Raw genomic sequence first — 26545 nt, 5'->3', positions numbered from 1 at the left:
GATTATACGTGGGTTCATTTCAGTGGCTATTGTGACGCTATTGCGGGATCTTAGGCGCGTACTAGATCCATTTAAACTCCACCGGATGGGCGAATCGGAGACTTCCATCGGATAAACTGTTCTTAGCGGCCATTGTTTCTCCCCGTTATCTGTATATTTCAGCTTGCAGTCAACCCAAGGGAAAATAAAGGCTTGGTTCTTCTAGGGGTTCTTGCTATATTAGTTTCCTTGATCTTCTTTTACGTTCTGATTTATATTATAGATTTTGTTGATATCTAAGCAAATTACAAGCAAATTTGAGAGTTCCTTACATATGGTACTCATTATCGTCATGTTGGCTTTTCTCGCCATTGAAATGAATGTAAATATGTGTATATGAACCGATGAGATAGATATATCTTAAATACACAACATCCTATCTCCAAAGTCTTCAAAATTGCCCCGCACTCTTCCATACCTAACTATATACAAAGAGCAAATAGAGACAGACCGTCATCCAAATCAGCCTACAGAAATTCCCTATCACCTCCTCTTACTAAACACAACCTTCAACTCTCCCAGATTCGCTACAAAGGTATCCCTCGTCTCCTCCCTAAACCTCCTCCCATCCTCCCCATCCGCCAACCGCACATCAAATCTCCCAAACAGCATCGCCACCACAACCCTTAACTCAATATACGCTAGCCCCTTCCCAACACAACTATACGCGCCACCCACAAACGGGAAATATGCCGCTTTATTCATAATCCAATCTAGTTTCTCGTCCGTCCAGCGCTCGGGGACGTACTCCTCCGGGTTTCGATAGTACCGAGGATCGTTCTGGACGGGTAGAATCGGCACACTAACTATTGTATCTCCCGGGATGAAGGTGGAGGTACCCTTATCATTGGGGATGTGGATGCCTTCTGGTGGTGTTTTGCGCTGGATTCCACCGTGTACTGGTGGCTGTATGCGGAGGGCTTCGCTGACGCAGGCGTTTAGGTAGGGGAGGGAGGATATGGAGCGGTAGTAGGTGTCTTCGGGGGATTCAGTAGGGGACGTTGATTCTATCTGGCGCTTTTCTGTTGCGGAGTCGAGTTCGGCTTGGAGTTTGCGTTGGATGGATGGGTTGAGGGCCAAGTGGTAGATTATGACGCTCATTGTGACGGAGCTGGTATCTCTGTTCGTAGTTGATTAGTTAGATGTCAATGACAAATTGAATGAATGGTGGTGAGGCTCACCCTCCAGCAATAACAAGCAGCTCTCCCTCACTATACAACGCCTTCTTAGATAAATCGCGCATAGACGGAAGCATCCTCGTCATAATATCCTCCCCAGGCACTTCATTTATTTCTTCTTGCTGCCGCTTCTCCTGGATTCGATCTTGGATCCAGTTCCCATACTCTCGAATAGCACTACCAGCACCGGGCAGGCTCATCAACAAGCTGATAAGCCACGGCGTGTGAACCATGACATGCTGGCCATTCCGCATGTTCTTGACGAAGCTCAGACTAGAGTTCAATTCCCAGGTCTCGATATTATTGAAGGAATAGCCCCAGCCGACGACTCCCATGATATCGTAGCTGAGAAGTGACATGGTACTGGCGACAGAGAGCGGTTGGTTGACACGGTGCGCCAAAGCGTCGAGGAACGTTTCCGTCGTGCGGATGACCATTGGTTGGTAGGATTTCAGTGCTGTTGTTTCAGTGAGCACGATATAACACATCCAAGGGGGTATATCACCAACCTCTTCCACTAAACACCTTATCCCAAAGAGCCTTCCTTCGCTGGGAGTGCACAGCTGGATCCCGCATATGAAACACCGCATAGTCATGCGTGAAGTCACCCGAGCCCTTTAGACGATCATACCACGGGCCACGGGTACATTTACTTGAAGGTCCATAGATGACATCGATGGCTTCAGCCGACAGGATGCTAAGTTCCTGGGGCCCTGTTCGGACAATATCCCCGTATCGCCTATGTAGGTTCCATACACGCTCGAAGTTGCGGTTTTTCTCGAGATTCTCGTATCCGGTTACGAACTTGGAGAGTTTGAGAGAGAATGGGCCTGGGAAGTGATGTAGACGATGGAAAAAGGCGCGGTAGGTTAGGATCGAGGCGAAGAGGAAGACATAGAAGCAGATGTTCAGTATGGACACAGTGCTGATGCCTAGAGACCAGGCGTAGATACTTGTCCAGCTTCCGTGGTTCTTGACTGTGGTGAGTAGGGCTAGAGTATTCACGATCAGATTGGCATAGACCCAAGCACGGCCCTCCTTGGCGCCGCGTTCCCCTCGTGACCAGTAGAAAACATGGGCACTGGTTCCGGCAGCTGCCAGGAGGGGGCCTTTCTCTTTTACAGTGACCAAAAGATCAAGGAACGATGCCATTCTGTTTGGTCTGGAAAACTCCGGGGCATTGTGGTTTCTACTTATATATGCCTATGCTCTTGGCAGGATGTGGGGATCAAAGCGCCAAGACAAACATACCAATAAGGACGCTCTATTGCAATTCCGCTTCGAGTTTCTTCTCGGCATTTGCGAGACAGATCATCAATCCATATTGAATGTATGTAGGCTATACCCTTTCGGGAGACGGTTGCGACATTGCTGATTGGCTGCTCCGCCTAATTCTCAGTATCCACCATATATTTTGAAGTCAATGCACGCAATGCCGGTGGAGTCGACATTACTTTCCACAACAGATGATTCGTTGTGATATCCTTCAGACGGTTGGAAACATATATAGGGATTAAACACCCTTACTGTCAGGACTTCAATGAGGTCAGTCAGCCGTACTGTGTAGTGCAATTCAGTGCTTGATCATTAAGAACAGACCAGTGGAAACTGAAGCCTAAATGTGGCGGATAATGATAGAATGAAAATATCTCATCGCACTTGCTCTACTTTGACTTGGTAAAATTGGTAGAAAACTTTGGGAATATAGAATGTCACTATACATCTCCAAAATTTATAAATACACGTGCTGTATGACGCAGCTTTTATAGGGTTCGGAACAGGATCTCTGGAATATCACGAGGAATGCAAATTATCGTATCTATGAAATGCAGAAAGTAAAGATAAGCAAAGCTAGGCCGGTAAGGCCCTAAGGTTGAGGAGTAATAACGTCCCTTATAATCCTGCATCATCGGCTGCGCTTGGCCCCGCTTTTGATCAGAGTGTGGTGGTCAGAATAAGGTCATACAGACAAGCTTTCTGAGTTAATTTACTTATTGCTTGGATAAGACCTGGGTAGATGTTGCCAACAGAGAAACTTGAAAAAGAATAATATCTCGAACAGATCGCAGGTCGCTCGGAGTGAGACATGGCTGGGGATGGTACCTCACATTCTTGTACAAAGGGCGGACATAGCGGCGTGATAACGCGCTACTTCTCGTTTGGACTCAGCTTTCACACAATTCTCCGGACTTTTCCAAGATTTGCTTATCGACCTTTTCCGTAAAAACTTGTAAAAAGTTCTATAAGTCATCAAAGTATTATACATCCAAACCTAACGCCGTTCAAACTGTCAAATACACTAAAAACACCACAAGATGCGCCTCAATCATCCTATATACAATCCACCATTCTCGTTTCCGAGGAGCCAATGATACAACAAAAACAAAAGGGAAATATTGAAAAGTGGAAGCCATCACACCGCCTGCCTAACATCAGCACGGTACGCCTGCTTCAAACTCCCCAACGAAAGTTCATCGGCGGACCTTTCCTCCGGAAGCCTCTGTATCTCCTCATGATCAATCGCCGACCAACCGCGGTCCGCCCGACTGCGCGTCCCCTTCTGCGTCGACATTTTATAAGTCCCAACCGTGGGGTCCATCTTCGAGTTTGCCTGGGTAGCGTTCGACTTGAATATCTTTGAGACCAGCGGGCGCATGGAGGGCATGCAGGCCGTTATCATGGCGACGCATATCTCGACGGAGGTGCAGTCGATGGCGCCTTGCAGGTCCCAGCTGGAGTCGGTGGAGTTGAGGGCTTGAGCTTCGATGCAGCGGAGGATGGAGGCGATACAGGTTCTGTTGTTATATAAGATTAGTGTCATAATTTTGGGGGATGGGAAAGAACGGACCCAAATCCAAGAGCAAAGACAGACGCCAGCATGCGTTTCTTGCGACTGCTCATGTGTAGTTGATGGATAACAGAGAGGGGCATGCTCAGGATGATAAAGTCAGTGACGACGTTTGTCACGCCGCTGAATACCACGACGGCGTAGTAATCAATGCAGGTGGCGGGCACGGAAGGATCCCAGGCGTGAGAGAGAGGAACACATTGTAGCCAGGTGGCGAGCACGCTGCAGAAGTTGTACGCAACCACGACAAAGGCCATGAACCAGGTCATGAGGCGGAACCATCGCTGTGGGAAGATCCGACCGTAGAATGTTAGGATGGAGAGCTTGGTGAAGCAGATGGCGAGACAGTAGAAGCACTCGGCGATGGTTATAGACTGTGTGTCTGTATATTAGCGTTGTGTGAGGGTGGGGTGGGTGATAGAATTTAGTTTAGCTCACCAATGTTAGACCCTTCGCATCGGTTACATAGACAATGTGCTTTCCCATGCCAAAAGGGGATGGTTATGTAGATTGAGACGCTGAATGCAACGTTGAAGAACTACCAGCCTGGGATTATTCTGGCTAGGTTGTTGTGGTTGTTTGAAATGCGGTTGGATTCTGTTCATAAGGAGGAGGGGAACAAGAAGAAAGGGGGTGCAGCATGGGGAAGGAACCGGAGAGATGAGTTCCAGACACGCGATATGTTTACCAGTTCGCATGAGGGACCGATTGTACAGTTTCGCAGAAGGATATAGTTCCATGCCACCTTTTTTGATAATGATATACACAATTCTCTGTTTGTCACATATTATAGTAGCTCATATTCCAGTAAACTTCAAACTACCATCAATCGATTACTATTACGCCGGCAAACAAATCTACTCCAAGAACCCCTCAACCAACACCTCCCTCCACCTTTCAAACACCCCCTCAACAAAACTTCTCTCATAAAATGCCTCATTCCAATGCACGGATAGAACTAATTCCCCGTTGAACGTCCACACCTGCGTCAACAACAACCGATTGATAACCTCAATAGCCACCCACCACTCCTCCACCTTGACCTTCCTCTCCTTCCCCTCCACCTCTACCTTAAGCAACTCATTCACCCTTCCCATGGAACTCAGCTCGGGATGCGCAGGTGCAAGCAACGGATCGGGCGGTGCAGCGCCCAACACCTGCATAACTCGTCCCACATAGGTAGGCAGGAAATCGAAGATATTCTGCGGGGCCTCCTTGGCCAGGTTCCTCCGGTAGAGGGAGGTAAATTCCCGCGCAAGCCGGAGAAATTCTTCATGCTTCTCCACCTGCGTTGGGTAGAGCGGCATGCGGAACGGAAGACCTGTATGATAGAGCGAGACGGCGGCTGCAGGGCCGTTCCACGGCTCGGGGAGGTAGCGACGCAGGTCGAGAGGGTTGAAGCCGACGTAGTCGGGTTTGTTTTCTGAGTTGAGGGCGAATTGCAGGCCGGTTAGAGCGAGGGCGGCGTGGGTGGCGGCTGTGATGGTGATATTGTGGGCGGAGCAGGCTTCCAGGAGACGGGTGGTGGTTGCGCTGTCGATGTGGCGGAGGATGCGTCTGGGGTTGGTGGGGAGGACGTTGGGGAGAGTGGGAAGCATGAGGTTTCCATTGTCGGTCTGGGTGAGGCAGGGTTGGAGTTCGCGGTTTGAGGCTGCTGTGGCGGCGGGTTCGTCTAGGGAGGAGCTTGTGTTGGGGAGATTGGAGTCTGAGATGGCTTGATCCACGGCGGGACAGAGACGTGAGGGTTCGGTCCCGTCGATGGGATGAATGGTGCCGTCTGCGAGGAGTTGCAGGAAGGCTGATTGCATGTGGTGCAGGCCGATGCCGTCGATGCGCCAATGGGGGGTGCGGAAGACTACCTCGGAGGTATTGGGGAGGTAGTAGAGATGGACGCGTGGTGAGGGAGTTAGCTGCTCGTATAGATCATTTGAAGTTCGATTGGTGTCGATGTGGAAGGTCTCTTGGGCCCATGCGTCGAGTTGGGTAGTAGAGGTGATGGCTTCATACACGAAGCGCTCGCTGCCGTTGCCGTCTGCCTCGGGTTCAGCGGCCAATTGAGGGTAGACATGGCGGAGAGCTTTCCAGGCTTGCTCAATTGCACTGGTGGGAGGCAGAGGTGGTTGCAGCAGGAGAGTGCAAGTGATTAGGTAGTGTTCTTTGTTGAGCGGAGCACCGGCGGCAGCAACAATGCGGTAGAATGACTCGATGGAGTCGAAGGGACGCTCGTATCGGTTCGGGGAGACTTGTGTCCAGGACATCTCGAAAACCAAGGGAATTGAGAGTTGGGATAGTGGTTTGGGGGCAGGTGGCGGTGTCCGATCAAGTTATGATATGGCAGGAGAGAATTGATAGATTGTGAAATGATTGAGGGGTAAGACTTGAATTGATGGAGCAGGCGGGGGCGATAAATAACTAGGAAGGTCTTGTATCTAGTATCTACTGTGTTACACTACCAGGCAAAGTGGATCTCAGGAAACTTTGTAGCCTTGTAGGCTGACAGACAGTAAGCACTAAATATCATTGAGGCAAGATTTTATGGCCCCCTGCAGATCACTGGTGACTGTCGATACAAGTGTCACACTAAATGTTACTAGTCAATGCTTAGTGCGAGAGAGTGAGGCTTTGCTACGTAGGGTCCAAAACACAAACAACAGAAGAAGCGGACACTGACATTTCTCCCCCACTTATTATCTTTGCTCTTCTCCCCCTCCTTGAATCCGTTCCTGCTGCTCTCTCTATCCTCAAATACACTCTCTTCCCCCTTACCTATATACCAGATATCACACAAATAATATACTTGAACAATGTCCAGCCAACCTCTTACCTGGGTCGTCACCGGCTGCTCCTCCGGCATCGGCGAAGCCCTAGTCCGCGCCATCCTCGCCCAGGTGAGCACCCACCCCACCAACCTTTTCCTTACATATGTACCAATTACTGTTACTGACCAACGAATAATCAGGGCGACAAAGTCATTGCCACTGCCCGCGCCCGCAACAATGTCAGCGGTGCCGACCGTCTCTCGGCCCTCAAAGAAGCCGGAGCCGCAGTGGTCGAGCTCGACGTGAGCCGGCCCCAAGAAGAACTGGATGCCAAGGCACGCGAGATCTGGGAGATCTACGGCAAAGTCGATGTCCTAGTGAACAACGCTGGATACATTGACGCTGGTATTGTCGAAGAAATCACGTTAGCTTGCCCCTCTCCCCCCATTCGTCGTATACTGTCTTGAACCCCCACTAATAAATTCCCAGCGAGCCTTTCCTAATTGACGCCCTCCGCACCAACGCCTTCGGTCCCCTCAATGTATCCCGCGCCTTCCTGCCCCTCATGCGCGCCCAGAAATCCGGAACCGTGCTGTTCACTAGCAGCGTCGGAGTCTACTACGGTGCGCCTGGTGCATCATGCTACACAGGCGGCAAGGGTCTCCTGGAGGTGGTGGTGCCCAACCTGGCTCTGGAGCTGGCGGCATTCGGCATTCGCACTTCACTACTCACCTATGGTTACTACCGCACAGAGGTCATGAACCCTGGAAACTTTCACAGCCGGGCGCCTCGTCCTTTGCCGGAGTATGAAGAGCTCCGGGGTCTGGTGGTTGCTGGGTGTGCGGCTGCCAACCACAACCAGCAAGGTGATCCGGAGAAAGCGGCGAAGGTGGTGGTCGAGGCGGTTAAGGGAACGGGCAAGTTTGAGGGGAAGCAGTTGCCTTTGCGGTTGCCCATTGGTAAGGATGCTATTGCTGCGATGCGTAAAGCGTGCGAGGAGAGGTTGGCTATTTGTAATGAGTTTGAGGGGCTGGTGGATCAGACGGATTTCTAAATTTCGAATGAGAATTGTATATAATGATTAGCTTCGAGTCGGTTCAATTGACATTGTCTATTAAGAATTGGAACGAAATATGACAATCTATCAAGCACCATCCAGAGTCAACAGATCTCTCAGACCAAGCAGCTCCAGTCCCAAAGAATCTAGCTGACCTTTCTTGTGAAGCAGGAAAGGGCAGTGAGCAGCATAGATTAGTTGTGGCTAGCTCATATTTGATATCTCTTCATAGGGTTCATTTCAGCTGTAGCTTGACGTGTTGCGCGATGGTGAAAACCCGCGTCTGTTCCTTGAACAATGGATAGCATACGGAAAATCCACAAGTAAATTGCAATGTATTGATTTGTGTATGCGCGTGTATGTAAGCATATAGAGCCTCAGTATCGGCTCATAAAATTACAAAACCGAGTATTTAATGTGCAGTATGCTAAAGTCGATCAAAGACCACTATAAATTGCGATTCCCAGGTGAATTTATATAGATATGGATACTTTTATTTCTTATTTTTACTCTTATTATCTGCTTAACACACGACATAAAGCTGTTGAGCACACACAGGCATTGAAAGTTCGAAAATTTACTACCCAACAGACGAAACCCTCTCTGGGACCTGGAATCCACACCCCCAAGATTTCAGATTCTTCTGACTCATCGGAAACCATATCCCGACAAGGCTATGCTCGTGTTTTCCCCTTCCGAATGACGTATCTCCTACAGTAAACCTCTCGCCCGAGAGATCGATAAGATATCTCGGTAATGATCTCCGCCACTGGAAAATATGATTGGTGGAATAAGTTTTAGCGACGCCGACTCACGTCTTACAAGTCTAGAACTACACCGATATACTACAAACTCAATTCCCAAATGAGAGAATATATAGTGGACGGGCGCACTCACATTGCTTCCATGATAATATACCGCAGTCTATCAATTGGTGAAGAATGGCCAGTAGCGGATCAAACATGTCTACCACCACGCAACCCCCAGCACTATCATCCATCCTCTCCGCGCAAGACTTCGAAAAAGCAGCCTCTCAATCCCTCACACCCAAAACATGGGCTTTCTACTCCTCCGCTGCGACAGATACAATTACACATGAATCGAACAGAACAATGTACGATCGCATTCTTCTCCGGCCGCGAATCCTCCGCAATGTCACCTCTGTATCAATGGAGACAAATATTCTGGGCTGCCGCATGGATCTACCACTGTTCATGAGTCCCGCGGCAATGGCGACGTTGGTTCATCCGGACGGTGAGCTTGCATTGGCGAGAGGATGTGCGAGGTATGGGATTGGGATGTGTGTATGTTACCTCTCCTTTATCACTGTCGTAGCAGCGGTGTCTAAGGAGTATGATTCTAACAAAGAGTGTGATTAAATGCAGGTCTCCACAAACGCAGCCTACCACCTCTCGGAAATAACATCCGCCGCAGCCAAGCAAACGAAGAATAACAACATCCCATTCTTCTTCCAACTCTACGTAAACAAAGACAGAGAGGCATCGAAGCGCCTTCTCCGCACCGCAGAGCAGAACGGAGCGAAAGCGATCTTTGTGACTGTGGATGCGCCCGTCGCTGGGAAGCGGGAAGCGGATGAGCGGGTCCCGCTGGATCCTAACGATATCCGATTTAGAACGCCGTTACCGATGAGTGGGGCGTGCATTGGTGGCAATGATGAGAAGGGAGGCGGGTTGGGAAGATCGATGGGACAGTATATTGATGCTGGTTTTACGTGGGAGGATCTAGCGTGGTTGAAGGAGAATACGTTTCTGCCTATTGTGTTGAAGGGGGTGCAGACGGCGGAGGATGCGTTGTTGGCGATGGAGTATGGAGTGAATGGGATTGTGGTCAGTAATCATGGGGGGAGGAGCTTGGATACGTGAGTTCTTTGTCTTTTGTTGTCAGTTGAGGGGGTGTGGTGAGTCATACTAATTGTGATTGGCAGGTCTACCTCATCGATTGCTGTGTTGATGGAGATCCGGCGGAGTTGTCCGCAGGTGTTTGATCGGTTGGAGGTATTTGTCGATGGGGGTATTCGGCGGGGAACAGATATAATCAAGGCTATTTGTCTGGGTGCGAAGGCCGTTGGTATGGCAAGGCATTTCCTGTACAGCTTGTGTTATGGACAGGAGGGGGTAGAGAGGTTGATTGAGAGTATGTTTTCCGTACTTGATAGTGATAAGGTGGGAATGCTGACGATCGCAGTTATGAGAGATGAATTAGAGACGACCATGAAGTTGTTGGGGATTACGAATTTATCACAGGCTCACCCGGGCCTGCTGAACACATTGGATGTGGATCATTTAATAACAAAGCAATCTGCGTCGTTGCATGGCGAGCCAGCCAGGGCACGCTTGTAACCGCAGGGTCTTCAATTCGAGCTAGAAAGAAAGAGCTGGTAGTTAATGATGCATCTAGATTAATTCCTGTCTTTCAAACCAGTATGGCAACAGGTGATTGAAGCCAATGCCGAATGTCCCATCAGGATAACTAGCAATAGACGCATCGATGTCTGTCATCGGGTACTGTAGCAGTTGGCCCCAACCGTGTACTGGTACCTCGCTAGTGCTAGCCCAATGCAAGTCAGAAAGCATCTGCAACATGTTCATCAGACTCGTGCCCACGATATTACACGTATGCTCCTCGTTGAGATCGGCACCTTTTGTGAGCAGACACCGGGCTACGCGCATTCCAATGTGGACAATGCGCCCAGAATCAATAGGCAGCTTGAGTTGAAAAATGTCACCTGTAGCGCTGCCCGCCAGCCCCATATTTAATCCGACAATTCTCAGAAGAAAGGAAGCACAGAATCCCACCATCTGATGGATATTAATGGGAACATAGCGGAGATTTAATGAGAGATCACTGTCAGTTCCTATGACGGACAGTACTCTTATAGCAGCGTCAATTGCAGCACGCGCAGTACGGCAATGCTCGAATGTCCACGCTTCGAAGTTCGTCGGACTATTATTATAAGGAAAGATCCCACGAAATGCCAGAGAGTAGAGCTGAAACTGAGCAAAGGCGTGAAACACGTTCTTCAAATCCTGGGGGAAAGAAGAGTGAGGGTGGTCGGTATGGAATGTTCCAGTCGGATACTCCTGCAGACATCGCTTAACTGCGTCTTCTAACGCGCGTATTGTCACCATATCATCTTTTTTCAGTGGATATCTGCAATCTGTGTAGAAGGCCGCATGAGCATTTGCCAGAGTATCGAAGTATAGAGCGAGGGCGATTAGCCTTTGGTCTTCGTCACTGGCAAAATCTGGACTGGGAATCTGCGTCATATCCCAGATCGGCTTGTATTCAACGTCCTTTGGAGGACAACCACGCCCAGTGGTGAAGTATTGGCCGCAGATATAGACGAGACACCACAGCCGAACCTGTTCCATATCGGCTACCTCGCCTCGCATGTACCGATAGAAGGCTTCATCTAGGCTAAGCTCGCTTGAAATGTGAATGGCCTCGCTAGAAAGCTGCTCCCCCATATACTTGAAGTAGAATGCACCAATGCACAAAGCGCGAACATCGTCCAAGCTATTATGGTGAGGATCCATCAACCTCCGCATGAGGGAGAGAGATACAAAGGCTTCGTGGCATTTCTCGTATATTTCTGCTCGATCCGGAGCAAGTAGTGCAGCGACAGAAAGGATGGCTGCCGTTAGCATCGCCGATGACCTGCGGGTAGAGTCCAGAGTCTTATGTTTCATGAGAAGCCCATCCCATAGAAGCGGATTAACACATGTAGTAAACATGTTGAACAGGTCTTCTGCCTCTTCTAAGGAGACAACACCCTCTGATATGAGATCACTTTCCGTAGGAGCTGTACTACCTCCAGAGCCTGATTGGATGTGGAGATTCCTCAGACGGATAACTGCATCAGACAGGGACACTGCGCCAGGCGTATCTCTCAAGAATGTGTTGATTTCTTCTCGCAGGTCAGCGACCTCATTGATAAGTTTGTCTTTGGATCTACAGTTGTCAGTGAGAATTGTGGAATATATGTGGCTGTGGCATACTCTTTCTCATCCTTAAGGCGTTGCACCATTGCAAAATACGCATCGCATTCATTGAGCCCATGACGCGAGCATCTAGTACAGGCGGTCTCTCCTTCTTTGACCCTGCAAGTCTTTCCACGGATCGCACAGCTTCCACCTGAAGGAATTAGCTATGGCATGGAAAGTGGAGATAACTTACATGCGGTGCGTGCGCCGGGAGGGCCAGCGACATCTGGCTGCGTTGTCTCCATTGCTGCGGCAAGTGTCAGTGCCACAACACTAGATGGTTAAGTTATTTACCGATATATGATATTCCCAGGTCAGAAGGTTAAAGGTTGTTTCTGAGGAAGACCAAGGAATCAGAATGAGATGGCTTTATATAGCCATGGTCATGACTCGATAAGATATACATAATAGTTCTTCTTGACTGGGGGATTCCGATGAGACGGGTGTTGCTTCCGCAGGCGCAAATTGGAACGCAATGTAGGATTTCCAATATGAATAGATATGGCGGAGATTGTAAATGTATATCTAACATTCTGTTGAACAATACTGGCCTATATACTCGGCGGATACCGCACATGGGTGCTGTTGTAAGCTGATATATTCTTACTGTCCGAGATAACGAATGTTTCCACCGACTTCTACCATCTATAGAGTATCTTATGTGTGGAATAGACCCGAAATTGCCGAGTCCAATTGGAAAAGACGGCATGGTAGGTATCATATCTCACATTTCGGTATCTGCAGTTATCCCTCTGCCCCATATATGGGATGTGCCTGCTTTTGCTATTTCATGTACTTCAACACAAATGAATCATGCATGGCAGGACAAGCATTAATCTCGACAATAAACAATATTGACTAACGTAGGGTGAACAGTGGAAGTTTCCACAGACCATACTGAAACGCACGAGGACACTTTCTCTCCAACCTATCAGATTAGAAAGAGTGTTTTCAGCTGTGAGAATTGTGGAAATTACAATGCTTTGCAACTGCAGAGTTCAAAGAACCACCAGACACAAACTAAGATATCATTACTTAGTCACCCAATCCGTTTGCAAATATCCAATAAGGTAGTCAACCAATAGCTTAAACCAACACCCCCATCATCACAACCCCCAAACCCCAGCCCCATCCCCATCCCCCTACCTCAACCCTTTCCCCTCCACTCGAACTCCCACTCCCACTCCCCCCACCGCCAGCCGTCTGCGTCGCGGCAGCCAACTTCTCCGCTCCCGCTGTGACAGTAACAGGCATATACCAAATCTCACCTGACCCATACGACGTGCCAGAAGTAACCACAGACGAGGAGTTCTGCCCCCCACTCACAGTCCCATAGTACCCGATAGTGACAGAGCACGACGCGGCCTGCGTCGAGGAGGTGATATTGCACGCGTTGCTTTGGGAGGTTGTCACTGTAAGGCCGTTTGCGGAGCCGATGAAGGTGCCGTGCTCGACGTAGGTGGAGGGCGCCGCGGTGATCGTGTAGATGGATGGGATGGGACACGCGCCGTTGCAGGTTACGGCGAGGATGGTGGTGGAGGATGAGGCGGAGATGATGCTCGCATCGAAGGTAGCGAGGGTGGTTGAGGGAGTTGGGGTGGTTGTTTGGGAGGTTAGTGAGGTGGGGAGGATGTTGAAGATTTGGATTGTGGTGGAGGAGGTGGATGAAGTTGAGGATGAGAGGGTGGTAGTCGTGGTGGAGGTTTGGCCTAGGGCGTAGCCTACTAGGGGGAGGATTATGTGGAGGAACTTCATTTTCAGGATTGTGTAAATGATGTGGAGAAAGGAGGGAGGTGAGTAGATGAGTTTTGTGATAAGCTATCTGGATAGTCTCTGATATTTATGTACATCACTGGGATAAGTGGGGCTAGATCATGAGATCTTTGGCAAACAGAGTACAGACTAGTCCACGTCATGTCAACAAGCTTTATAAGCTTATCTCACTCTTGACCTAGTAAAGCTCCATTGGGAGGAATGTTGTAGCCTACGACACGAGTTGCAGAAGTATACGGTGGTGCGGAATTTCAATCTGTCCTGTGTTGCAGATGAGGTCATTCCCATCGTCATCTGAGCGCCTTCAACCCCATCTAAACTTCTAAAACCTCTTAATGACTTTCCCCAAGAGCGGCCTTAAAGAATATATCTAAACCCAGCATTGCGAGCTTCTAAATTACCAACCTCAACTCCTCCCCTGTCCTGTTCCGCCGCATCCAACGCCTTATTCATCCTTAGGTGCACAACACGAATGACAAAAGCAATAATCGCAACAAGCAGGGCTATCCCTGCCGTAGCACTACCACCGGCAATATATCTTGGTCCTGATGACGACGGCCACATATAACTTCCATAAATGGACGCTGTGTTGCCAATCATGTTTGCCGTTGCGATTGCAGCTGAGCGTTTTACCAGCGGGCGGGGGAAGGAGTTGGCCACCCAGGCAATGATAATTTGGTAGGCAGATACGGCGCCCATGGGCATTCTACATTATCATTGAGCTTGAATGCCAAAAAGGAGAGAAAAGGAATGGGGGGATGCTTACAGGAACATGCCAAAAAACCTCGCACCAATGTTCGTCGTAGCAGTGCATATGATGCATCCCACAACACTAACAAGCATCAACAAGATAATATGTATTCCGCGATCATTTGTCTTTCCAGATGTCCATGTCACGAAAAGTGATACGAAGAAGGTAGCGATCCAGACAGGTGCAGTTATTAGCAAAGTCTCGATATTTCCATAGCCGAGGGTCTCGACGATGGTGGGGAAGAAGTATTGGAAATTCTGCGAGAGGAGCGACGTATGCTGGAGTAGGATGAAAAGATAGATTCGCTTATCTGAGAACACTAGATAAAGCGCTTCTTTGATGTTGCTCGATGTGGCTTCGTCTGCTTCTCCAGCGTCGTGGATAAGTCGCCATTGCGCGTATAGCTTCTCCGTTTCGTCGAGCCATGAGGTGGTGGCAGGGTAGTTCGGCAGGAGTAGTCTATACAGTCAGAAATCACCATAACTATCAGATCGACATTGGAAAGCTCACGTTGACGTCAGCGATATCCCAACAGTAATGCACCCTTCGATGATAAAAAGCCATCGCCACCCTGCTATTCCATGCGCACCGTCCAAGTTTCCCAGCACCCCAGCTCCAATCAGACCACCAAACGCATTTGCTAGAGAGCTTCCAGCATAAAACCACGCAATGCGATGACTCAGCTATATCGGTCAGTTCAACATGTTATAGGTCAGACTGGCTTAATACCTACCTCTTGTCTGGTGTACCAACTCGACCTGTACACATTAGCACTGCACAAATGGGCTTATTGTTGCACAACTTACATCAGCATGATTGCACCCGGAAAGAATGGCGCTTCCACAAAGCCAAGGAAGAAACGAGCAAGGACCAATCCCGTGAATGATTGTGTTGCAGCCTGACAGGCCGAGATGACACCCCAAATAGCCATTGATGTCCCCAGGAATAATGACGGTCGCACGCGCGTAAGAAGGAGGTTCGACGGCAGTTGCATGAGGAGATACCCGACAAAGAGGATACTCGTGGCTAGATTGTAGTCTGTTCCTTTCATCCCGAGGTCTTGTTCGAGAGACCCTAGTCGGGCCTGTGAAAGATTACTGAGGTAGGTATTAGTCTAGGTTGGACTTGTCCAGTGCTGGGCAGAACGTACTTTCTGTCGAGAAAGTTGAGCAAATACATCACCACCAAGAACGGAAGAAGATGAATGTCCACCTTTCGCAGGAGCTGCTTGGTCATCTTCCGATGCCATTCGGGACTCTTGGCAACGTATGTCTGGTAGATGGCATCTTGGGTCGATTCATGGATCTTCGCTGTATCCTCGTGATATTCAGTATACTCTTCTGTTGGCTTAGACATGGCGAGAGATCCCTATGCAGTGGGAAAGAGGCAGGGTGCAAAGATTGAAGTGAAAACAGAGCAGGGCTTAAGTATCGGAGGATGTCCGTCACCCCGCATTTGCGGGGGCGGGGAGAACTCGGGGTAGCTCACCCCGGATCTGCATAGACCAACCTAAGAAGAGTTCAAGACATGGCTCTGAACCATACGAGAAGATGTTGGGTTGGTACTCCATGCAGGGGTCCAGCTGAGCTTCAGGGAAGAGCTCGGCAGGCTCATAATCACCAATCCTGGTGGTCAACTCCAAGTCGTTAGGTGCAGTTAAGGCGCACTAAAAAATCGAATTGGAAACAGATAATATTGTGCTATTTACCAAGCCCCTATCAAGCAATTGATCGTCATGAGCGAAAACCTTGTCGTACACCACAGGAAAATCCAAGTGAGAACATCAATGAACCCTAGCCTTGAGCTTGCACATAAGTGGAGGTTTCGCCCACAGGTTGTATGACTTCTGATTATGCCACTCCCGACTCTCCTCACACAATTCGATGTCAAAGTTCCATAGTACTCTGGCAAAAATCACACGCATTTCTGCATAAGCCAAGTTCCGACCTATACAATTCCGGGGACCGATTGAGAATGGCTGCAAAATTTCCCGATTATCATGATAGAACGGCGACGAAGGATCATTCTTCGATTCAGGCAACCAACGTTCGGGAATAAATTCTTCGGGTTTATAGAAATTAAGAGGCGACCAGTATGCAGCAGACTGATGAACAGATACTCTGGTCTGAAAGGTATTAGCATTGGATATTCCACTATTCTGAGTGGGACTTGCCTTTTTGGGGAGGAGATATCCCGAAATCTCAGTAGGCTGGTCTGGTATGTATCGCTGCAAGTGGCCGGCAACAGGTGGGTACATGCGAAACGCCTCATCGATACATGCCAACATGTACGGAAGCTTAGCTGTAGCATTGTTGACGGTGATAACTTCCTCAGTCTTCATGACAGATCGCACTTCGAACTTGACTTTCTCCATTTCCTTAGGGTGTTGTAGCAACCAGTACGTCAGCCCCGACAGAAGTGTTGCTGTGGTCTCACTGCCAGCAATGACAAGGATGCTTGCATTGGCTGCGAGTTCCTCATCAGTCAGCCCGTCCTTGTCGCCGCGGTGACGAAGCATGGACTGCATGAAGTCCGCTTGGCCACGATCTGTCTGGTCGTGCAACCGTGTCTGTACTGTATTCCAGCTATATTCATCCTGTCTTCTTTTCGCCTCCAGTAGGTGTTTTGGTAGGAACCGCTTCAGGGCGTTGAACACCATCGGATAATCATCTTTGAACTTAGTGAATGCTATGGCCTTGATGAACTCAAAGATAGTCGATACCCAGTAGTGGTACTCTGTTGAGTCCAGTCCACCGAATGATTGTCCAAACGCGAGGTCTCCAATCAGGTCGAATGTTGTAAGGTTGTACCACTTCGCCATATCCACGGCTACTTCTGACTCTGCCATGCTGTGCAGCTTATTGATAAGCTTGTCGACGTACTCCATGATGAACGGTTCTTGGGCTTGAAGGCCCTTAGCAGAGAAAGCATGGGATATCGCCTTGCGAAATCGAGTATGATCGGAGTCATTTGCACTGATAATGTCTTTAGGATTGCTCGCTGACCCTGATACCTTGGGCAACTGCCGATGTCCGTGGCCGTAAATGTCTTTCCATGCCTGGGTGGTGATGAAGGAAACCTCATTCGGGGTGAAGCGGACGGCCCCACCGTACGTCTTGTGGAGTGCTCGCATGTCCCTATCTAGTACTCCTCTCATGTTTGAGATGTAGCGCAAGATTGGAAAAGCCAGCCATAGCTTTGGTCCGGGGATCCGACGGAGCGGGTGTAAGTAGATGTTCCAGATGGCAGCACAAATGGTGTACGCGAGGTACGATATCCCAACAAGAGCCAGAACAGTAGGCATGATGTCTTAAATGAAGGCTTTGATTTGGTTGTCATGCATGCTGGAGGGCTGGGGTGAGGGGCGATTATAAGTCTTCGGGTCGGTCGCACCTGAGCTGCAATCGCGAACATACTGGCGTCACGACGCCGTGTCAAGCAGGAGGTGTGGGCAACAGCATGGAGATAGAAGCGGGGTAAGTATCGGACATATGTTGCCACTAAATCTAGGCGATGGGGCAGACAATGCCAGTTGATAGTGCCGCGATGATGCGGCATATGCGCCTGGCTCCTCCTGTTAGCCCCAGCATTCATAATTTCTTCTGTTGTTTCAAACTTGTCCACCTTCTAGTCCTCTGGTTGACTAAAGCACTCCATTGTTCACCTCACTTACCGTTAAACCCAGAAGCAATATTGAGAAGGCTGTGAAGAGGCTGTTAAGATGAAAACGGCAGACTTGCAGCTGATGGCATCGATTGGATGTTGAGCTGCAGATAGAGTGGAGAGGCGATCTGCACGCTGTGTTACGGTCCGTCCGCGTCCCGCGTGTCAGCCCAATAGGAGACACCAGTTAATAATGTGAGAGGGGCAATGATCATTCCAGACGAGGGCGATATGCAACTCGGTGGCCGGATGCCTCGATTCCCGCAACGGATACCGGAAGTTCGACTCTCGGGCTACCTAGCAGAGCCCTAGAAATTTCAATCGAACGGGGCAGCCTAAATGCACACGGTTACACGAAACAAGGATAGACCCCCTAGGAGCTAACAGAATGATCGCCCTGACAAATTTAGGAGGAGCAATAAGCTCTGTAATAGACAAATCGGTACTGGGTCATTTCTGAATGGCTGATTCGAGCGACACGACTCCTTGTTAGGGTGGAGACAGCTGTCAAGCTCGGACCCAGACACGCGCCTTCACCCGCTTCCTGGCACACCACATGTCCCTGAGCAGATGAGCAATAAGCAAGCACAAGATAACATGCCATGCACGTTGTAGCCATTGAGCTCAACAAGATAGAGAAGTAACTGGTATCAGTGGGTCTATTGCTAGCCAGCCACCACGCGTTAGTTTCCGAGCTCTGGCCAAAGTGTGCAACATGACCTCGATCTGAGGAGTGACCCCGCTTTTTGTGATATCATTTATGCTTCGCAAGCATTCATAAGTCGGTTATGAGCAACGGTGGCGTGGATTACCTCCGATTCTGCATGCCACAGAAATCTCCGCATCCACCGCATATTGCACTAGGCACATGCAGTTGCCAACACAAGAGATGAGATTATGTATCATAATGACGAGCTGGCAACACAGGCCCGTAAGGCGTGGTGTGGTCATATAAATGTGTCTGTCAGTTGTTCTTACTTGATGTGGATCAGAATATAAACCCCAACTGACTCGTGTTGCATTCGGGCATATCGTGACGGCCTTTCGATTCATACAACATGGAATTAATAATCTCGCCCACTTCACTCTGTCAGGGTAAGGTTGATATGAGAGTTCAGTGCTTCCTCACATTGTGTGTGGTGGGGGGGTTAATTTTCTGACCAGAGTAGGCCACGCAGTGCTGCCAAATTTAGGAAAGTTCGGATCGATATCTTCAAGGCAGCATCCGCAACTGGTACAGGTGGCTTTGGGTAGATAGTTGTTAATTAGCTGCAGAACTTCCTTACTGCCAACCCTTAGTACCAGCGGAAAGCTCGCTTTCAGATTAAAGTCTTAGATCAGCGGCACTCACAACGTGGTGAATGCGATTCTCCCATTGTGCTCGAAATACGAGCCGCGTGTCCTAGGTCACAATCATATTTTCCACATCTGTAACGGAGAGGACGGCATAAACGCGGTACATTTTGGGCCTAGAACGCCCCGTGACACACGTCATCGGGTACAAGAATCTCCACAAGTGCGAAAAGGGTATGATGAAGATCGTCCTATTTGTACGTCAGTGGGTTCTTTTTGTAGATGAATATCAAGGCCATCATTAGCAGGTTATTGAATTGTCGCAAAGAACTACCTAAGGGTCAACTATCGCAGCCAGAAGATCGAATTTTAGCTCAAGGTAAGCACTGAGTAGATGGATGGGGGAAATACAGAGTTGCTGATAAACAGCGGCAGCCATAAGTAGAACGCGAAGCTAGGACGTCGTATATTGTTGAAGGTTCGCCGATGTCGCCTGTATTTCTGCCATTAGAAATAGTGGGATTTGCTTTGGGTGTAAACCAAGTTCGTCACCTTATGGCTGAACTGGCTCCTGAGGCTATCCAGTGAGCAACAGTAGTTAGTCAGCGTTGAATATTCCTCGAACGTTTTCTTCAGACCAAAGGATCTTCAATCCTTCCTTCCTGCAAGACCATCGGTGACCTTCAGCACGATGTCCATAAGAGCCCGCACTAAATGTGTGCCGAGATAGCCCGTTATCGATATACATGTCTACTCAAGCTCGAAAATCCGAACGAGAAGTTAGAACCTCTCCAAGTTCTAACTCCTTATCTATCCCGCCTATTGTACCTATTGATTGTTTTTGGCTTTTTCTGCCTGGCAAATGTGCGCACCAATTAGCAGATATATATCAGTGAATGGTAATTCTTGCGTTTCCCTATAAAGGATGCCATCGTGTCAGGTTTCTGTTTCATGTGCGAAGACCGGACACTTTCTAAAGGATTAGGTAGGTGTTCATGCAGAAATGACAGTTAGAGTATGAATATCATAATTAACCACGAGGATAGTGGTGAAAATAAATGACCTACGTAGTACTGTGACCGCCCGGAGTTGCCAGCCCATAATATCGGGATGGCAAAAGCCAAGAATATTTAGCCCCCTAATAGTTATAGACCTGTAACCATTATTAAATCTGCTGCTGGATATCTTAGCGGATAATAAGCCTTTTAGTTCATTATAAGGAACCAGACCCTAATGATACGCCGGCCGGTCACTTGATGTCAGCGTGCCTCCATACCTGTCAATGAGGAGCTTAAATGTCGTGAAAGAGCATTGTGGGTGGGGTGGATTGTAGTCCGAGCGGAACAATCACTTAGCCCTACTTCGTAAGCTACTTCAGCATATGCGAACAAGATCTCCTCGAAATGAGCCGGTCATTTCGGTGGTCTGTGCGTGCGCACACACTGGGTTATGAAAGGCCACTCATCCCCTAGCACCAAATAGTCACTCTTTGGCTTTGTCTGCTAGCAGTAGAACATATGGTATATCGATCGATCTGTAATCCTGCTCTTCTCTTAAGCGTTAGGCGTGGTCGGGCTTGAAGAACTTCTGATCGTCTCATCACTTTCCGTTTCCTTAATCCCACCCAGCTCATCACGCCCTGGCTGGCGATGGGGAAATAAAGTATGCGCTTGCGGATCTACTGCAGGTACCAACTCAAGGAACTCTCTTATCGTGACATTAGTGAATGCGGCTCGAAGCTACAGACTAAAAGAGACCGCCCGGATAAGGGATTAGTGACTGAAACTCTGTGTTATACGAGGATCAATCTCCGTCAAACCTTGAATTATGCAGACATACGCTCAATCACATAAGTGAAACCTGCCCATTGTATGCACTCGCACGGCAAATCAGCATGTGTTGAAAGATCGCATGTGTCTGCGGGTCTTCCATTTTAGGACAGTAATAATGGGGCCTCTGTAGTCAAACGAGGCGGGCTGGATCTTGCATATAACGGCTCTAGTGCCATGAACCCCAATGTAGTTGCGTTTGTGCTCACCAGACTGATCTCTGCCAGATAATATGTTCTCTTTCTTGACCGGGGGTTGCTATTTGAATGCAATAGCTACCGATTATATATACCTTTTACCAGTTTTACAGAATACCAACTTTGAAAATCCAGCACGCTAAAGGGAAGGGGGTCTTACCAATCAACCAAAGCGGTGACCACGATACTGGAAATAGGAAAACAGTAAGAAGGGAAAGGGGAAGAAAAAGAAGAAAAAGAAGAACGGCAACATTTTCATGTATAATTATTTCATTCAAAACTGGCAGAATCCTGCCAGCCTGATGAATTCTCCTATACAGCTTGTCCTTTTACTTTCACTCTTTCTTTCTTTCTTTTGGTACCCTGACTATCCTCACAATCTGCCCAGAGAATTGAAGGATGGAGATAGATAGATAAGAATGTATCATTGGGGCACAAAATATCTTAAGATCTGCGCAGACGGGGACCCTGGTAATCGGTTGCGCCATTGTTAATGGCAACTATTCTCATAACTACTTGAAGTAATTACAGGGAACAGTTAGTAAGCGGATACCGGTGTTTAGGTTGGATCACTGTTATTCACAAAACCCGAGATTTGCTGTCTTTATTGGATCTGTTGTTAGTAATCTAGTAAGTGGTTTCAGCTGTCTATGATTGAGGTATAATAATTACTGTGGCCTGATTGGTTGGTATACAGGGTCTTTACTTTATCCGCAGCTCCACCATTGAGACTCGGGATGTGGACAAAATACCAGAACAACAAGCCGAGCGGAGCCTGCATCTTGGGTTATCTCCGCTGAGTAATGCACAGACAATTCACTCTTTCACCAACTGTGCGGTCTATATAAAATCATGGTGAACCCTGGTCTTACACCATTGAAAAATAAAACCTACGAGGAAGCCACGATGCCTCAGGCGGTTCAACTGACGTGGACCGATATGGCCAGTATGTACAAACACTTAATGGAGCAGGTGGCAGAAGCCCCCGCATCCAAAGGGCTCGGTATTATTTGTACAGCCGCCGTAGCCACCCTAATCACTGTCGCCTTCATCAAGCGCTTATATTATCGCAACTGGCATCCGTTGTCTCGCTTTCGTGGTCCTCCCGAGGCTGCTTCATCGCGACATTGGATCTACAGAGTGACCGACCGTGGCTTTCCCGAGGAGGACCTCGAAAAGCTTCACCAGAAGTATCGTGAGTTGCACCTAATCTTCGCTGCCTTTCACGATAATGCATGAACTTTGGGAGTTAGGTATGCTAAGTCGGAATATCTCTAATCTCGGATAGAAACGCAAGCGCTACGCATTGGTCCTAACGAGCTACATATTACCGATGTTCACAAGTACAAGGTCATATATAGTCAAAGCAAGCCGTTCCCGAAGCATGCAGAGTTCTATGAGGCTTTCAACACACCCCATACAGTCTTTACCGAGATCGATGAAGGAATGCATAAAGAGCGTCGACGATTACTGAATCCCTTCTTCTCCCGAGCAGGTGTCTTCAAACTCGAACCCATCATCCATGAGAAGGCGAAGATTTTGATGAATAAGATCCGGCGACTTGAGAATAGTCACACTGTAAATGTGTATGATGCTTTCAGGTAAGTGTCATTATATAGCTTTTCTGGTCGGAATTCTACGAGGGCATACTTATCCCAAATAACCGAGGACATGGGCGCGGCTGACACATCGGAAACGGCAGATGCCTTACAACTGAGGTCATTATGGAGTTCGCCTTTGCGAAATCAGCAAACATGCTAGAAGAGAGCGAAACTACTTTTGAGTCTTGGTTTTTAGTCGCCTTTGACGCCGTTGCGCGAAGCATATGGAAGATGCAGGAGTGGCCAATCGCTCGGAAAGCCTTGGGGGTTGTCCCCATGAATGTCATTGGACTGGTGGATCCCAATATCGTCAATGTCCTCAAAATGTTAAAGGTAGGTCCCGAGCTAGTATATTTTTGCCAGTTAACCATTGTATGCTAATGCCCTGGTCTTGTTTACTTAGTTTGCCAAAAGCTGTCTCCAACACTATGAGGTGCACGGAAATTCAACGACTCATCCTGTTGTATTCGAAAATCTATCTTCCCTGCCGCACGACCACAAGGTCACCGAGGCAGTTGACATCCTGATTGCAGGAGCTGATACGACAGCATCAACTCTGACTGCTGGCTTTATACATATTCTCTCGAATCCAGCTATCTATTCCAAATTAGTCGATGCTCTTCGAGGAGTGGACATCAGCGTGGATGATCCTTCAGCGGCTCGACTTCAGGAACTAGAAAAGATTCCTTACTTGGTACGTATAGACACCCCGAACACACAAATTATTCGCCTCGCTAACCGTCCGTTAGACTGCCTGTGTGAAAGAGTCTCTCAGAATCGCCATGCCGGTGCCTGGCCGCCTACCGAGAATCGTTCCCCAAGACCTCGCTGAGCCATTCGTTGTTGACGGACTGGTCATCCCGCCCGGTGTAAGTCTGGTACCAGATGATTAAATGCACATTATCTTATTGAATTTCTGCAGACTGTTGTCTCCATGTCAACATACACAATGCATACCAACGAAGAGGTTTGGGGTCCCGACGCCCGCGCCTTCAATCCCGACCGTTGGCTTCAGCCGGGAGCGAAATCGCTGGAGCAGTATCTTTGTACATTCTCCAAGGGCGCTCGAATGTGCATTGGTCAAAAGTATGTTCTCCTGTTCGCTCCCAACTAATACCTTATGCGATGGCACTAATGTCTGATGTATAGTGTCGCATACGCCGAGGTCACAATTGTCATGGCATACTTATTCAGAAACTTTGATATCCGGCTCCTGCCTGATTTCCGTCCACCCGAGAGAAAGGATCTGTTTACCATGGAGTACTTGAAACCTGGTTTACCTTTGAAGTTCTCCAGTGTAGAAGCAAGGTAGTATTGAAGCGACCCAAATGAATGAATTCCGTCCCGCCGTGAGGATCAGATTGTGAGTGTGAGTTGAGGATCAGATATAGGCGGTCTGGACAGCTAAACAAACTGCAGAGTAACACACTCTTGTACATACATAACTAGTTATTCCTATACAACTCCCAATTTCCCACCCCAACCTTAGTTAACCTATTGATACATGTGGTATTCGAAGAGCGCCATGAAGAAAGAATTTTCCTGCATGTACACGGGCCACTCGATCCCAGTTAAATACCAGAATCATCCTCCTCAATGCTGTTAGCAGCTGCATATTTATCCCAGGCATCACAGTTCTTCTCGAGTGCGGAAGTATCAATCATCGGCTCGAGCTGGGACATGCTTTCCACGAATTGCATGGCGAAACCCTCCGATTGGTGCCAGCCAATATGGCAATGTAGCAGCCACGCGCCAGGGTTATCAGTCTTGAATGCGATTACCAGATAGCCGAGGGCGGGGAGCATGGCCGTGTCGCGACGGGGTGGGTTGTAGGTGTTCAGAGTTGTGTTCGACGTGTAGCTTCCATCGCCCTGGGCGAGGATGAAGAAGTCGTGGCCCTGTGAGTGATCATATTAGCAACGGGTGTAAAGTAAACAGCTTTGACTTGGGTCAAGAAAACATACATGAAGGTGAATAGGATGAGGAACATTAATGGTCATTTCAATGTCGACAATCACCCACTTGCCGTTGCCTTCGACCTCAACAACGTGGGATGTGTTAGTCCATGAAGTGTTGCCGTTAGCGATCTGGAGCAGGGTCGGGTTGTCCCATTCTGCCTTGAACGTGGTCGGGCCCATGTACCACTTGTACAAGCCTGCACTGTTCATGATGACGTTCGCCTCGTTGTGGCTTCTGAAGCCGACGCCAGACGCGTCGATAGCAACCACCGGCACCATGCTACTCAACGGCTCGTCATAGCAGCTGTCGGTGTAGTTGTATGCTGTTGTTGTGGGAGTCGCCACAACAGTATTAGGCTGCTCGTAGTGGAAGATTCCTTTGATGTCGGTATTTTCAATCTCGGCACAGGCCTCCTGGGGAATGGCGCGCATCCAGAAGTCGGACCCGGCGTGGGCTTGGTTCGCCGTGACGATTACATCGTACCGTTGTCCTGCGGGTCTTAATAAGTTTCTCTTCGATTACTATGGAGCGTGATGACTTACCAACACCGATGTTAAGTGACGTCGTGTTGTAAGGCTCGATGGGGACGAAATCAGCCGCGATGACGGTCAAAGTGTGATCGTCGATCATGAATCGGAACAAATTGCTCATTCCACCGTTGACAAGTCGAAGGCGGTAAGACTGGCCAGCAGTCACATTCATGAGGAAGCGCTCGCCAACAGTTTCGTTGTTCTCCTTGACCCAAATGTTCGTTCCATTGATCAAAGCAGTAGTCATCTTGGGCTCGCCATCTGTTTCAGCAGTGGAATACATCTGGTCGGCCGTGCGGTGTGACCAGTCCATGAGCCAAAGCACGCCAGCGTCGACATCGTAGTTCGAACTGGCAGGTCCGTTGATCACAATTGCACCGTAGATGCCATCCCATGCTTGCAGAGCAAAGTGAGAGTGGTAGTAGGTTGTGCCGTACTGCGTAGCGCGCCATTCGTAAGTTACGGATCCTCCAGGAGGCGTGGGACATTGGGTAATCGAGTTTGTGCCATCTTGAGGGTTGGTGTGGTTTTGTCGGACACCGTGCCAATGGATGCTGGTTCCGTTGTTTTCCAGACCATTGTAGACATGAACTCGGACCCAGTCACCCCAATTGGCGTATATAGTAGGTCCTGGTGAGGTCCCGTTGATGGTCAGGACATCGCGAGGGACACCGTCCGGAGTGGCGGTGGTGTTTCCCAGCTCCAACCAATATTCGCGAACTACTCCGGTGTCCGGAGCTTCGGTATAGTAGTCGGTGTAGATGTCAAAATCGCACCACTGATCACGGGTTTGCGGTGTGTTGCCTGCACATGCTTGCGGAGAAGGAGAGGAAAGCCCGGCATAGGCGGTGCTGGCTGCGAGCCAGCCCGCTGCCAGGATGGTATGCAAATGCATTGAATTGAAGGACAGAGTATGGAAGAGATGCAAATGACTGATCGGAATGGAAAAGAGCGAATGAGATGTGGATTGACAGAGTTCAACGGCTCATGACAGCAGATTAAAATAAAGGATCGTCCTGTCTACCCCCTATCTCGTTCTAGACGAACGATGGAATATTCAGAAC

The 26545-nt window shown here is 48.8% G+C and overlaps 11 protein-coding genes across 11 annotated transcripts; 3 read left to right on the top strand and 8 right to left on the bottom strand.

The window, feature by feature from the left end:
- Window positions 1–522: 522 nt before the first annotated feature.
- Window positions 523–2369, bottom strand: BO79DRAFT_273368 (cytochrome P450; the record flags this gene model as incomplete). Its single annotated transcript, XM_025687505.1, has 3 exons — window positions 523–1159; window positions 1221–1674; window positions 1727–2369. 3 exons carry the CDS (start codon window positions 2367–2369, stop codon window positions 523–525), a joined length of 1734 nt encoding a protein of 577 aa, XP_025536161.1.
- A 1261-nt stretch (window positions 2370–3630) lies between these two features.
- On the bottom strand, window positions 3631–4551 carry BO79DRAFT_258327 (uncharacterized protein; the record flags this gene model as incomplete). The annotated part of the gene is made up of 3 exons (XM_025686296.1): window positions 3631–4012; window positions 4066–4439; window positions 4504–4551. The coding sequence occupies 3 exons, from the start codon at window positions 4549–4551 to the stop codon at window positions 3631–3633; spliced, it is 804 nt and encodes a 267-aa protein (XP_025536160.1).
- Window positions 4552–4909: 358 nt separating this feature from the next.
- BO79DRAFT_210846 (uncharacterized protein) lies at window positions 4910–5874 on the bottom strand (the record flags this gene model as incomplete). The annotated part of the gene is made up of 1 exon (XM_025682899.1): window positions 4910–5874. A coding segment is annotated over one exon (952 nt), but the record flags the coding sequence as incomplete, so codon positions are not given.
- Window positions 5875–6791: 917 nt separating this feature from the next.
- On the top strand, window positions 6792–7920 carry BO79DRAFT_289845 (SDR family oxidoreductase). Its single transcript, XM_025688823.1, has 3 exons — window positions 6792–6953; window positions 7025–7248; window positions 7314–7920. Exons 1-3 carry the CDS (start codon window positions 6870–6872, stop codon window positions 7876–7878), a joined length of 873 nt encoding a protein of 290 aa, XP_025536158.1. The 5' UTR covers window positions 6792–6869; the 3' UTR covers window positions 7879–7920.
- A 923-nt stretch (window positions 7921–8843) lies between these two features.
- On the top strand, window positions 8844–10241 carry BO79DRAFT_231509 (L-lactate dehydrogenase; the record flags this gene model as incomplete). The annotated part of the gene is made up of 3 exons (XM_025684166.1): window positions 8844–9185; window positions 9267–9760; window positions 9827–10241. 3 exons carry the CDS (start codon window positions 8844–8846, stop codon window positions 10239–10241), a joined length of 1251 nt encoding a protein of 416 aa, XP_025536157.1.
- A 54-nt stretch (window positions 10242–10295) lies between these two features.
- On the bottom strand, window positions 10296–12130 carry BO79DRAFT_258323 (fungal specific transcription factor domain-containing protein; the record flags this gene model as incomplete). The annotated part of the gene is made up of 3 exons (XM_025686295.1): window positions 10296–11853; window positions 11901–12036; window positions 12079–12130. The coding sequence occupies 3 exons, from the start codon at window positions 12128–12130 to the stop codon at window positions 10296–10298; spliced, it is 1746 nt and encodes a 581-aa protein (XP_025536156.1).
- An 841-nt stretch (window positions 12131–12971) lies between these two features.
- Window positions 12972–13640, bottom strand: BO79DRAFT_289844 (uncharacterized protein; the record flags this gene model as incomplete). The annotated part of the gene is made up of 1 exon (XM_025688822.1): window positions 12972–13640. One exon carries the CDS (start codon window positions 13638–13640, stop codon window positions 12972–12974), a length of 669 nt encoding a protein of 222 aa, XP_025536155.1.
- A 332-nt stretch (window positions 13641–13972) lies between these two features.
- BO79DRAFT_273356 (MFS transporter) lies at window positions 13973–15774 on the bottom strand. The gene is made up of 6 exons (XM_025687504.1): window positions 15560–15774; window positions 15216–15506; window positions 15143–15167; window positions 14920–15092; window positions 14425–14868; window positions 13973–14364 (listed from the first exon to the last, which is right to left on the bottom strand). Exons 1-6 carry the CDS (start codon window positions 15763–15765, stop codon window positions 14016–14018), a joined length of 1488 nt encoding a protein of 495 aa, XP_025536154.1. The 5' UTR covers window positions 15766–15774; the 3' UTR covers window positions 13973–14015.
- A 418-nt stretch (window positions 15775–16192) lies between these two features.
- On the bottom strand, window positions 16193–17713 carry BO79DRAFT_156054 (cytochrome P450; the record flags this gene model as incomplete). Its single annotated transcript, XM_025678805.1, has 1 exon — window positions 16193–17713. The coding sequence occupies one exon, from the start codon at window positions 17711–17713 to the stop codon at window positions 16193–16195; it is 1521 nt and encodes a 506-aa protein (XP_025536153.1).
- A 4584-nt stretch (window positions 17714–22297) lies between these two features.
- On the top strand, window positions 22298–24371 carry BO79DRAFT_273353 (cytochrome P450; the record flags this gene model as incomplete). Its single annotated transcript, XM_025687503.1, has 7 exons — window positions 22298–22586; window positions 22680–22992; window positions 23094–23325; window positions 23396–23686; window positions 23742–23861; window positions 23915–24078; window positions 24142–24371. The coding sequence occupies 7 exons, from the start codon at window positions 22298–22300 to the stop codon at window positions 24302–24304; spliced, it is 1572 nt and encodes a 523-aa protein (XP_025536152.1). The 3' UTR covers window positions 24305–24371.
- A 192-nt stretch (window positions 24372–24563) lies between these two features.
- On the bottom strand, window positions 24564–26376 carry BO79DRAFT_156040 (multicopper oxidase; the record flags this gene model as incomplete). The annotated part of the gene is made up of 3 exons (XM_025678804.1): window positions 24564–24890; window positions 24957–25441; window positions 25494–26376. 3 exons carry the CDS (start codon window positions 26374–26376, stop codon window positions 24564–24566), a joined length of 1695 nt encoding a protein of 564 aa, XP_025536151.1.
- Window positions 26377–26545: the final 169 nt, after the last annotated feature.

This window comes from Aspergillus costaricaensis (genome assembly GCF_003184835.1).
Source record: "Aspergillus costaricaensis CBS 115574 unplaced genomic scaffold BO79scaffold_32, whole genome shotgun sequence".
Taxonomy (NCBI): domain Eukaryota; kingdom Fungi; phylum Ascomycota; class Eurotiomycetes; order Eurotiales; family Aspergillaceae; genus Aspergillus; species Aspergillus costaricensis.
Note: the sequence above shows the minus strand (reverse complement) of the source record. Positions and strands in the feature narration are given on the sequence as shown.